Source organism: Excalfactoria chinensis, chromosome Z, assembly GCF_039878825.1.
Source record: "Excalfactoria chinensis isolate bCotChi1 chromosome Z, bCotChi1.hap2, whole genome shotgun sequence".
Taxonomy (NCBI): domain Eukaryota; kingdom Metazoa; phylum Chordata; class Aves; order Galliformes; family Phasianidae; genus Excalfactoria; species Excalfactoria chinensis.
The window spans coordinates 1,893,932-1,907,515 of NC_092857.1; the positions used below are offsets into that span (position 1 = coordinate 1,893,932).

A 13,584-nucleotide genomic window follows, 5' to 3' on the forward strand; every position below is an offset into this window, starting at 1 on the left:
TCTATCTATCTATCTATCTATCTATCTATCTATCTATCTATCTATCTATCTATCTGTCTATTCATTTATGTACTTAGCTACATGTATGAATGTACAGATGCACAGAAGAGTTGTGCAAGAGCACAGGCACCTTTAAGAGCACACAAGAAAACAGAAATTCTTTATTGGGCTGATTATGCTCCAACTAGAAGTTTAATTAAGGAGTGTCTCAGAACTTTGTGTTGCTCTCCTGAAGTGGTCACTTCGGTTTGACCTTGGGTCACAAGAATTAAATGTGCTTGGAAGGAGAGTTTTGGAAAGCAGAACGGCTCAAGGTGGCCATTGGTTTTTCTTTTATTTCCACTAAATCACGCAGTGGGTGTCCACAATCCATAGACCACGATTCCCCTCTTTGCTGAGATTTCCAATAAACTCAGTGATCTGCATGCAGCTGAGCTGCTCCTGAGAAGAGGAAGAGTAATTGTAATTGCAGATGTTATTAAAATGTAAATAAACTTGTTTTTGAAATGTATTTTTAATCAGCATGTGGAGAGGGCTGCTTGAGCTCAAATGCAGGCACTTTCCCATAAGGAGCAATTGTGCTGAGCAGAGCCGAAATGCAGCACTTATGCACTGGGAGGAAGGGAAGGAGCACTGCTTCTAGTCCCACCTGGAGGAATGGATGGAACACCAAAAACCCTCCCAAGTCATGGGTAATTCTATGCTGCCTCCTTCCTGTGGGGAGAAGGAGCTCACTGCTCAGCAGAACCCTTGCTAAAGGATAGGCCCCCACTCAGCTCTTTAGGGGAAAAAAGGTGTTTGAGTGTACAGAGGTCAGATATGAGGTGATCAGCATGACCCTGTCTGCCTTGGTAATACTTCCCTCTGCCAAGGTGCTCATGTGGCACTCATTTGGGAAGGCACACAAGAACTGGCAAAGGCTGCACAGAGAGGAGGTGGTGCCCCATCCCTGCAGGCACCCAAGGTCAGGCTGGATGGTCTCTGAGCACCAATGGAGCTGTGGGTGTCCCTGTTCATTGTTGGGGCTTGGAGCAGATGACCTTTAAAGGTCCCTTACAACTTGTATGATTATGTAAAGAATCTCTGCACCTCTCCTAAACTCAGTGGTGCTGGTAAGGATGTGCTCTTACTGCCCTAATAGTTAAGGTTTAATCCATCAACATTAACAAAGTGCCGCAAGCTCCTTGCATACACAGTCTCACAGGGAAGAAGTTAGAATAGTCTAGGCCTGCTGTCTGTCTCCTTTCCATAAATGTAGGTCTACGGGCTGAATTTTCATGCTAAAATTCCATCTGGGAATATATTCTTGTATGGCATAGGAGGCATTAGTTGTGTCTTCAACCTGAGGACATGGTCTCAGAGGTGACAAGGAGAAAAGACACAACCCAGCCTGTCATACTGCAAGAGACCCAAGGAGATTTGGCCAGCTGGGCTTGTTCACCGCTATGCAGTCAACGTAAATCACCCATTCCTTATGTGCCAGACCATTTGGCTCTTTTCAACTCTTTCCTTCTGCCATGCTCTTGCATGTCAAAACAAAGGTTTTTCCCTAGAGAGGTTTTATGGGTTTTCTTAATATTTCAGGGCTTTTTTTTTTTTTTTTTTTTTTTTTCTTTTTTTTTTCTTTCTTCTTTTCTTAGCAATAAAGTGGAACTGTTAAGAGCCAATGCAGACGCAGATCTACCAGCTGGAAGAGTGAATTCTATAAAAATCAATCGCAAGCTTCTGAAATCTTTGTAAATTGAAGTGGCGATTAATTGTGTTGTTGAAACTGCTTTATTAATTTCTGCCTCCACAGTGATAAAATACCGAGTGACAGTTTGCACGGGGATGGTAAGTGGCAGCGGCACAGATGCCAACGTCTTTGTCTGCCTCATCGGCGACCAGGGGGACACGGGAGACCGCGTCCTCTACAAATGCATAAACAACGTCAATAAGTTTGAAAAAGGCAACGTAAGTTCAAACATATTCAAGGTTCTTCTCCTTAAGATGGGGCTGGAAAGTGACGATTAAAATGTGTGATGGTTTGTAGGTGTTTACTAGGGGGGTTGCAAATTTGGCTTATTTCCCTACTGATTTGACCAAGAGCAGAAGGGGAGAAAGAAATCATAGCCACGCAGTATCAGAACTGGTTGTGTTTGGAGGTCAGGGGCGGTGATCCCTTCCATGGCAATGCTACTTTCATACATAAATGTCCTAGTTTGCTCTTGAGCTGAGTGCCGAGCATTGAAGCTGTGTCTTCAGACTGGGGAAGCTTCCTGGAAATATTTCCATCTTCCAGGAAAGTTGAGCCTGTTCTGAAAGCTGGAAATTATAGTGAAGAGGTCAACCTGAAGCTGAAGTCCTTGCTGCATTAACAAGCAGATAATATGCAGATTTGATTTATGAGGTCAACCTACTTAAGAGGTTCCATTATGAGGAATGCTTTGGATGCTGCAGGTTGGATTTAAATCAGTAAAAAACGATCAGCCTCCTGAGGGGGGCAGTTTGAAAATCTGACCACAAAACATTGCAAATTTTCTGTCTTCTGCATCATCGTTTGACTGAAAATCTAGAAAGAAAAGAAAAATGAAGATAAAATGAGGTCAGATCTTCAAAACTGACCATTGGATTTAGGCTTCTTAAATATACATTAATGCTTCAGATTTGCCTTTGAGTGTTCAAAATTTCCAGTTCTTCCCTGAGGTCTCTGCGTTTTGTAGACTTGAGAAGAATTTTCATTAGGTTTATCTTGTGATGGTTAAACCTGTCTGGAGACACATGGCATTTACGCAGTCATAAAGTTCATTCTGCTTCTGATACAAAGGACTGTGGGCAAAGACACTGCAAACATTGTATTTTTGCCTGTGCATTTGTATAAATACTTACGCGGGTCCAAACTGTAAAGGAGAGTCGTTATGTCGCATGGGAAAGTCTTATTCTGTCAAAACGTTGGCACAGTGAGCCATGTTTTGATATTGAAGACTTCTGGTGGAGTTTCAGAGGGGCGTTTGGCTCACAGAAGACAAAAGATATTTTAAACATGGGTGATCAGTCTTTTTTCTTACTCCCACCGAGATGAACTAAAGGGTAACTTGCATGAAGTAAACAAAGGAAGATAGGAAGAATATTTCAGGAAAGCTGTTCAATGTGATTAATAGTATCCAGGCAATATAAAGAGAACTGGAATCTGATAATGAATAAGTGCTCTTTTGGCACGCGGAGCTGGAAGCTGGTGGGTGAGCTGGAAGTTATTTAAAGATTGATCCTGACAAACTTAGAGCTCGTATGCTTAAGAGACTGAATATCTACCATGATTAACTCAAATGCTCTGCTGAGAAGAAACGTGGCTTGGTCAAGGTAGTCTCTGATTTACAACTCCTTAAATCCAATGGAAGCTTGATTACCAGTTTAGCTTGAAAAGTTCGCTTGCAGATGCAAATTAACAGCCTGTATAGAAGGTAAAATTTAAAGATGCCTTTAAATTAGATGTTTGCCTTGTTGCAGTTCCTCCCACTTACTTCTCATTAATTTCTATCAGCTATTAATAAGTAAGACAAACATCAGACTGTACTGACTAAAACTGACACAGTGAGCTTTTGATAACTTAAATCCCCATGCAGCAGTTTTGAGTTTGTAGCCAGCACTTACTCATTTATGGATGCCCATCATTAACAATGAAAACTGTGTCCGTATTTTCAGTTGTCTTAATTTTGAGTCCCGAATAATGGAAGCGATGAGGGTTGTGTTTATAATTACTCTTCCGCAGCTGAACACCATCATCCTCGACCAGAAAGGTGGTCTAGAGTGACATGCGCAGGCTCTCCCAGAGAGCTCATGAGCAAGAGTTTGAAATGGGTTTTCCTGCCTCTGTGAACTCCACAATAATCAAATTAGGGTTTTTTTGTCTGTTTTTTGTTTGTTTGTTTGTTTGTTTGTTTGTTTGTTTGTTTTTCCACAGTTGTGGAGGGCAAGCAGTGACGTGGGAGATTTAACATGCTGGGAGATCATATATTTATGAATCTAATATTCCACTTCTATTACAATATTCCAGCTTTCATTCTTTGCTATATTAATTTGCACTTACTCCTCCATCTTGTGAGGAATTATCTTGCAGCATACTCATGATGTTGGTTTGACTGCAGTAATAAACTCAAGTTCCCTATTTGTTTTTAGGGAGAAATACTACCTTACCTGTTTGTTTTTCTCCTTCTCAAAGGCTGATGAATTCTTCGTTGAAGCAGTTACACTGAAGCAGGTGAGGAGGGTGAGGATAGGGCATGATGGCAAAGGAGGAAGCAGTGGCTGGTACCTTGCCAAAGTGATAGTGAGGGAAGAAGGACAGCCAGAAAGCGAGGCTGTGGAATTCCCCTGCTACAGGTACTGGAAACAATACTTGTGCTTGCTAATCATGCCTTCAGCTAAGCATTTCCCAGACTTTGAAGATCCTAGCTATCATTCCAAAACTGGGATTTTCTGAGCACAGCTTAATCCTTTTTGTTATTTATTTATTTATTTTTTGCTAAGCCTGAAAGCAAAGGGTGTGAACTGGGAGGTTTAAGATGCTGTTAGTTCCCCTTACCGAGTGAGCAGCAATCTGAACTGTGAACTTGTCATCAATTAGCTCAGCATTACTGAAAATTTCCGAGAGGCAAAACGCAACCTTCCAGTCCCATATCCAGCATCACTGCAATTTCCTGCTGCAGTAACATGCTCTGCAATCTGCTGCAGATTGTTGGTTGTATAGCACGTGTGGAACAAAGTTCTGTTGCCTCACATGCACATCCCATCTTTCCAGGAGTGGTGGGATGGGTTTGTTTGGTTGTTTTTTTTTTCATATTGGGAGAATGTAAAATTGTTCTGCTGACATGTTAAAAGCTCCTTGAATGAAGGGAAATGCACACTGAGCTTAGAGAGTCACAGAGCAAAGGGTTGTAAGTCAGCCCTATGGATGAGTTATAACTGTATTCTTCTCTTTCTCAGACAACCAAGTGGCCAAAGGAAATGTGTTGTAGTGACGCTGCCCATGGGTAGCCAGATGCAACACCTGTCCAGGCATTGACTGAGGTCTGCCTCCACATCCTGGTACAAACCAGGCTGAAAATAAAACAGGGATTCAGGGTAGTTCAGTGTCCTGTACAGTTCCACTTGCCTTTGAAGAATGTAAGAAAGTCCACCCAGTAGAATGGAAATCCACTGAGCTTCACCTAACAGCAGCAAGTAGCTGTTCTAAAAATGACAACTGAAATTGTGAAATTCAAACACAATTATTCTTAAATTGCAAACAAGGGTAAAATCACTAAGCTGATTACTTGCCTCTTGCCTCTATAAATCACAAAGAACACCACTGTAATCAGGGGAGTCAGCCTAATGTAAACCAGAACCCAGCCCCAGCCCCCCTGCATTGCTTAGCCACATCACGTCAGACAGCACATATACTGGGGAGACAGCACTGAACAGCAGGTGCAATGTCATTGTGGCTGTGGAAAGCGAGCTAGCCTCTTCCTTGTCAAAGAACAGCCTACAGTTTTATGTCATTGCTGCCTTTTGATGCGTGTTTAGAAACCATACATTTCACTGAGTTAAGTGACCAACCCTAGGCAGGCTTTCAGTTGGGCACGCAGTGTCTGTGTGAAGAGCTGTGCTGCTGAGGCTCTTCAGAGGTATTTCTCTGTCTAGCTGCACTGTGCAGCTGGCTCATTTTAGAGATTTTGTTTTGATTATTTTTTTCCTTTGGCGGTTGCTACTGCATCTTCCCTCAGCTTAGAGTGTTGACCTCATATCCTCCAGGTTAACTAGTGTGGTTCAGAAGAAGCAGAGTCCATGGGGTGTTCCTCTCAGGCCAGGGACAAAAAAAAAAGGGAGGGAGAAAAAAAAAAAAACAACTACAAAATCCAAGATCATAACTTCAAAATATATTCACCCCAATATGGGATGCATTCAGGCATTAAGTCACAAGTGATGGAATTCCACTCTTCCTGCCTTTCTCACAGTCTCTTTTTCCGAGTGAGATCAGTACCGTTCATGTGGCTTCATTTGCTGTCCTTGTGCCAGCATTATCTCTTCCCCTCAGATTGAGAAGGTAACATGACTGATCGCCTCCAAACACAGGGAAAACTGCTCCCTATCTCTATCTTTGGTGCCCGTGTCTCTTCAGAGACAGGGGCATCATCGCAGTATACGGGTGTCGTCATGGAGTCGAGACATCTGAGGGAGAAGGTGCTCACCCACTGCATCCTCCGTGTGAAGGACAAGTACCTCCATGACCTGCAGCATTTGGAAGTTTCCCTCCAGTCCTGTGGGCCAAGGACAGCTTGTATCCCCACTGCTTTGGCAGGTCCTTGGAAGGACCTTCTTTGCTTGCTTCTTCAGAGCCAAGGTATTGTAGAAGACTTGGCCAAGACAAGCAGCCTTCTCTTAGTGAGCCAATGCAGTGAGGTTTGTTAGCCAGTGTAAGCCAGACTCCATCCCAGGGAAGCTTCCATTTCTGCTTGGCTAGTCTGTGGCCAGCCAGTGGACATACTGATGTTTTCACCGCCTCCATCTCCAAGATGTGATTATCTTCAACTCCTGTAACCTCCTGTTGCTGTGTCCTAACTGAAAGTTACTTCACTGATTTTTACAGCTTAATTGCTGCTGGAATTCAGATAAAGGACAAAATACCTTCCAGCAGGAACACATCTCACCTGTGCAGAGATCATCTGATACTCCTTACCTCTGTAAAAACTAGGCTGTACTGGCACGTGGAGTGAAGATGTTATGACAGAGAGCTGGCTAAGCAGTTTCCACTACATCTGATGCCCATATGACATCCATATACGTCTTCATTGCATATAACTCACTGAAATCTTTGTTCTAGTTTTATATATATTCATACACGTGGTTATGCTTTGTCTTTTGATTTGAAAGCTTTTTTTATGACTCTATAGGAACATCTATAACCTAATAGTCACAACAGCTCTAGGAGAAGAACTTTGTCTTAAGGGGAGCCAACAGAGATGAAGAGAAGATAAGTGGATTAATTGTGAATTTGTGTCAGGCTCAAGATGAGCAGCCAGAAATGATGCCTCCCAGGCCTGTGCTTTCAAACTCTTAAAACAGTTGGCTCCAAAGAGAATGGCTTGTAGCTCTTTTTAGAGTCAGTGATATTTAAAAGAGTCATTTGATATTTGCATGTATGGAGAAAATAAAACTTCTCCAAGTGTTATTTGCGGAATTACTAGTAACTCACTTGGATGCATTGCAGAATTATTCCTCCTTTGTGACCTCATGAGATTATAATCTTCACGATTATTGGAGCTGAATCCCAAATCCTCTATGGAAGTCCAAGAATGGACTAGCTGACATTCTCTAAAATAGACTATTTTTCATAATATTTATATCCCAGACCGAAATGAATTTTCGATCAGGTAGTCATGAGTCCATGATAGCACACAATTTCACATGCTGTAAATTATTACGGTTCTGCTGAACTCTTCAATAATACTTAGTTGCTTTTTTTTTTTTTTTTTTTCCTAAGCGTATGGACTGCAACGTCCCATTTTTTTCTCCAGTAAAAAAAGAGCATAATTAATTCCCCAAAGAACAGCGGGCAGGCCATGAATAGATGATGCACTAGGAAACCCCTGTGAAAGAACATTTATTCAATCAGATGCCAAAGTGCTCATCATACCAAGGATCCAGAGAAAATTCCTTGAGTGTCACTGAATACACTACAATATCTAATTCGTACACATCCAAATGCATACGTTGTATTTGAAGACATACACAAATATGCATGTATGTCTGAATTTGTCACACTGAGTGACAAGGTTTCATGGGCATGACAGCGATGGGTTGACAGTTGGACCTGATGATCTTAGTGGTCTTTTCCAGCTTTCATGATTCTCTGATTCTATGAAGTTGTCTGGATGTGCTAATCATTCTGGTTGCACACAGGCTGCCATCTGAAAGATTTCAAATGTTATTTGATACCATTCTAATTTTTCTATTGCTTCTATGACTCTCTGGTCCTCTAGACATTCATGCTAGAGTGCCTTCCAAGCAACATTTCTGTCCACTTTGGGTTACTGGACATAGAATATCTCTTTAAAACTAAGTTCTTGATACACCCTTGCAGAAGCTGTAGTGGCATTTGAATTACTTGCTCTGAAACTGTATAGAAACTAAGCAGACTATGGCAGAATGAAAGAATATTTTGACAGGTCTTTTGTACTAGGAATATGATAGAACTATGCTGAAAAAATCCATTTTCTGTTGCTTGAAGTATTTATAATGTGTCAATCCATTTGAGTTCAGAGGAAGACTGACTATAAACCCCTGGTTGCAGTCTGCTGCTCGGTGATATGCTATTGGAAAAACGGTGGAGTAAATTTAGCATATTGCAGCACATGTGCTGAAGAGAAGGAATACAATAGCATTGTTCATCTGAATACTTCCTCTGTCACTACTTTTAAAGTCACCTTCTTGAGAAAATAATGCCATACTCATCACTGAAACAGCCTAAGAAGCCACAGCCTTAAGCCAGTTCTGCTGATAATCCTCCATTTCCAGTCCAAAGCAAACTCCTTTCCTTGCCATCAGTAGCTGCCAGTGTTGGTAGAGGGAATCTATCTATCTAGGGGCACATCCTCCCTTATTGGATGCATTTTTCTTGTCCTTCCTCGCTGCTGACACCATACTGCACACAGAGATCTGTTTCTCATGGAATGTATTTGCATTCTGCCAACTTGGTGGAGAAGGGTGATTCTCCCCTCTCCATCCCTAAAACATCAGCTGTGGTGAAGGTGAAAAAAAGCAACAGCATGTACACTGGCAGCAGAAACTGCAGCTTTCAAGGCACAAAGAACAACATCAAGAGAGCAGAATTTTATTCTAGCTTGTGGCTTCTGCTTTCCTGAAAGCCATGCTGAGTTCATTGGTCCTGGGATGATTGAGTTTGGTTTAGTTGGTCCTTCCAGTATAGAGAAGAACCTTGTCTTTTGGGATTATGTAATCCCGTAATATTTGGATACGTGTCCAAGGATGTGAATCCTTAGCCAGCATCAAGAACTACATGACAGAAGGGTATAAAGGACCAGTTCTATCAGGTAAAATGCATCCTCCAACCCCAAACTATCAATTCATGCAATGTCTTCCTCTTTTAGGACTTGATGTCTCAGCATGCTCCTCTTCTGCTCTCCTTGCACTTCACCCTTACTCTACTCCTGACATCATTTTCCCAATCTTCCCTACACAGTTTTCTATTCTTCTATCCCTACTGCACCTCTCAACCACCATTAAAGCACAGCAACACAATAAGGACCACCCCTGGTGTTAAATCTTGCTGCTGATCCCCCTTAGCCTTTAGCCATTCTCATTCCACATGCACATGGCCACCTGCTTTGCAGTGTGAAAGGGAAGAATACGGGGTAGGCTGCATACCCGACAACCTGCAAAAGCTTCTAGGGGGGTGTGTGGATATGCATGTCTGTGTGGGGGGTGTGTGATTCTCTCTTTTGCATGGGGACTTAGTTGCTGCTGCTGCTGCTGAGAGTGGCCATCTCCAGGTCGTGTTTGGACTTCTTTCCTGGTTCTGGTTCTGGTTTTCTGCATGGTTTCATTGGGTATGTTGTTTTCCTCTGTGTGGGGAGGGAGAGGAGGACACTAAAAAGATAACAGTCCTTCAGGTGGATGAAATGGAGGTCCATCATCCTGGGTCTTACTGAACACCTGCTTGCCTACTACCAAGCCCTACTGGCCATGACTGAAATCTGTGTTGTTGTTTCTTTACCAATGAGATAGCACAAAAGTGTTTCCTCCAGCTACCAGCAGCATTTGTTCATGTCCCCAGCCCTGAGTTACAAGTGCCATTCACTGCTTTCCTTTCATGTTGGTTCATCAGCAGAATCAAAGGTAGAAACCTAACTGGGAAGCTGGCTTCTTTCCGTGGTCTGCTGTCACCCACATAGCTGTGTGGCCTTCTTTAAAAAGAAGCAGATTCTGAAAACATGTTTTTCCATTTCTAGTTCTTGGAATTACGATAGCAATTTAAATACTCTGCATGGCCTGCCAGAGCTTGCTCCATTGTTCTTCATTCACCTCCAATGGTTTTAAGCTGTGTTTTTGTTTGCTAAGGATGCTGCTGCCAATAGATGAGTACCTGGAAACAGAAGGCAGTGACACCAGTGGGGGAAATCTGACCTTAGGTGGATGCTTTTGGGAATGTCTTGTGTGGGTAAAAGTGCTTTTGGAAGTGTAAAAAGTGAGAAACTTCCACCAAAGCTCCTTCTGTATGTTGTACAATGATTACTGTACAGAGTACAGTGCATTTGGGGCTCTAATTCCTCCACCCACAGCACTCAGGGGCCAGCCTTGAAGGTACCAGGTTTGAAATTGGTTCCCCTCCATTTCAGACTTCTTCCATGGAGACTGTGGCTTTGAGATGGTTCTTCTTAACTAATCTAGTTGGATTGTTAAGTTATTGCTGAGGAAAAGGGAAATCCTGCTGCTGGTACCAACTACCACCTCATAGCCCATCCTAAAAATGGGAACAATAAAATTCAGATACTCCTTGCTGGAGTGAGAAGGGAAGAGAGATGATAGCACAGAGTAAGCAAACACTAACAAGAAAGAAAAGAGAAAAAAGGGTTCTAGTATCTGATGTAATAAAGATGGCAATCAAGGCAGCTGGTAATGAAGGCTGCAGTTATTTCTGATCAATAAAAGTCACAGCTTTTGAGAGGCAGAGACTGCCCATTTACAGGAATAAGTGATGTCTGCAGAGTTGGTGTTTGCCCAACAGTTGGAAATCACAGCGACGCTTATCCGCTGTGCTGAGAGAGACTCTGGTGGTTTCTCTTCTTGGAAATCCATAGGTTGGAAGGTCCAGTCAGGCTCCTGCAAATCTAAGGGAGATGATTTTGACATTTGGAATTTTACTGTGTATGGAGCCAGACTGGATTAGAAGAGGTCTCATAGGTCTAATCATTCCAAGATAACTCGCTTCTGTTTGTAACCCAGATGGCTTGACAAAAATGAGGATGATGGTCAGATTGTCCGAGAATTAGTGCCTGCTGGAGAGTCACCGTTGCTAAAAAGTGAGTTTAGCCTGGAAAAATAGGTCTGGATTCTGCTGTGTGTGCACCTAATTACTTGCTTTACTATGTTAGTTCATAGCAAATCTGCTGGGCTTTTTTTTTTACCAAGTTGTTTTTGCATAGAAGAAAGTTTTTATTTAGAATGAAGAACTAAAGCTATTGAATTAAATTGCAATTATATATATATACATATATATATATACAGTGAAATCACCCCACTTTCCTGAGCTGATTTTTATGACTTGGCAATTATCTAACAGTGAGTGGAAGATAAATATTTTTCTGTTTATTAGCCTGACTGCTGCCTCTGTTACGTGTTGGTGTATATGCAGTTGGACTTGATGATCTCTGAGGTCTTTTCCAACCTGAGTTAATTCTATGATTCTATATATCTCAGGTGTGGCAGCTACCTTGGGTGGCTTGCCTGGCTGGAAATGCCACTCACACATCTTTATTTTGTGCATTAATCTTACTTTAGATGTCAGTTATCACATCAGTGTGAAGACGGGAGATATCCCCGGGGCCAGCTCAGACTCCAAAGTTTTCATCAAACTCTATGGTGAAAAAGCTGACACCAGCAAGGAGACTCTCTTGGTCTCCGACAATGACCTAGGCAATTATTTTGAACGTGGCCGAGTGGATGAGTTTACTATAGATACGATGGATATTGGGAAGGTAAGCATTAATTGTGGATGTGCTTTGTGCAAGTGGCTGAATTCAGGATCAATATATAGCAAAGGGTTGTAAGAAGTTCTAACATTAAGAAACATGTTTGGTTTAGGCTGTTGCATTGGCAGTCTACGTGCTGGTGTGTGAAGTGACTACTTCAAGTTTATTTTCAAATACATACAGAAATGATTCGCATGTGCACAGTGGAAGAGTAGGGTGCCAAGAGAAGTAGATTTTAAGGCTGTAAGTAAGCTTCATTTTGCTTCTTTTTGCTCTCGTGGTTTCTTGTTTATTTTTTCTTTTTCTTTTTTTAAGATCAATCGAATACTAATTGGACATGATAATGTGGGTCTCCGGTCTGGATGGTTCCTGGCCAGTGTTCAGATCACAGTTCCAGTCCAGGGAAGGCAGTATATGTTCCCCTGCAACCGATGGCTTGACAAAGACGAGGCAGATGGCAGGGTGGAGGTGGAGGTCTACCCAAGTGAGATTTTGCCCATTGAGAAATGTGAGAGAAGACACACTGAGAAATGCATGCTTTTTTTTTTCTTACATAGATAGGATTAAATTTGTATTAGTAGTGTTGTTGAAGACCAGGACAGGCATAAAAAAGTTCCTGTCCCAGACCCTGTCATGTGCTCAATCCACAGTTTCTGTCCATCTGCATTCCAATACCAGCGGGCTTTGCTTTTTTCACCATTACGTGCTTTGCTGCCCAGGTCATGCACAAACACACATCCTATCCTGCCTGTAATACCCCACAGTTTAATACATGTGAACCAAATCCCTGCTGTCCATTTGACTCTTTGCAGAAAATCTGCTTTCTTTTAAAACTTAAAACTTGCCTAGAAATCATGAGAAGACGTTTTTTCCTCTGCTCTGTGAAAACTCACCCTCTGTTATTATATGCTTGGCATTATTTAACCACTCAGTAGTCAATACTGACTTGGAATTCCCTTTTAAAGTTCTGTCTTGCACCTCCCTGACACTACTTAACAATATAGAAGTGAAAACTATTAAGTTAGTTCTCCATGAAGTGTTGTGCTATCTCGCATTTGGTTTGGGTAAGAGTAAGGATGGTCACCTCAGCTAAGTGAGCATTTCTTTGTACGAGGTAATTGGATTTTGAACCCAAGCTCTCAGGAGCGCTGTGTCTGAGCTTCTCTGCTGATTTAACTCATTTACTTTTGGACTAGTGATAAACTACGAAGTGTCTGTAGTTACTGGAGATGTGAGAGCCGCAGGCACCAACGCCAAAGTCTTCATGCAGATTTATGGCGAGACTGGCAAAACTGAATTGATCATCTTGGAAAACAGATCGAACAACTTTGAACGGGGAGCCACAGACATCTTCAAGGTATGATGGATACAGTCTTTTTTTGCTTCTATGAGGGGAAAGAAATGACCAGCCAACATTCAAATATCAAAAGAATGATTGACCCAGTCATCAAGATAATTGGCCTTAACAAAATTACAAACTCTTTTTGCCTCTTTTGACCTTCACTCATCTTTCTGTGGGGTTTTGTATCTCATGGAGCAACTTTTTTATTCTCAGGAGCTGATAGCAAATGTTTCATTGAAGGACATAGTCCAGTAGCTCCTTTTGGTTACCTTTACTTTCAAAAGGAGATAGATAGTTACATTAGGCTTCAAAAGATCATAAACTTCTATTTTGTGCCTGAACTGATGTTACTGTCCCTATTCAGCTGAAATAAAGAAAATAAAGTATAAACAATTTAGTCCCTCCTTCTAACCACCCATGCCATTTATAATAGCTATGTTTCTTGACCTGATCCTACAAAGATCTGCTTCCATAAGTTATGCAAATGTACAACTGCCCCAGAGATTTCACTACCTG

The 13,584-nt window shown here is 41.9% G+C and overlaps 1 protein-coding gene across 1 annotated transcript in view; it reads left to right on the plus strand.

Moving 5' to 3' along the window:
- The window catches only part of LOXHD1 (lipoxygenase homology PLAT domains 1), a 133,283-nt gene that overhangs the window by 53,159 nt on the left and 66,540 nt on the right, over positions 1-13,584 (plus strand). The window contains exons 14-19 of the mRNA XM_072359178.1: positions 1,799-1,953; positions 4,199-4,359; positions 10,981-11,057; positions 11,536-11,732; positions 12,042-12,234; positions 12,923-13,083. Of these exons, the coding sequence (XP_072215279.1) occupies positions 1,799-1,953; positions 4,199-4,359; positions 10,981-11,057; positions 11,536-11,732; positions 12,042-12,234; positions 12,923-13,083 (944 nt within the window). The remainder of the gene's footprint in view (positions 1-1,798; positions 1,954-4,198; positions 4,360-10,980; positions 11,058-11,535; positions 11,733-12,041; positions 12,235-12,922; positions 13,084-13,584) is intronic.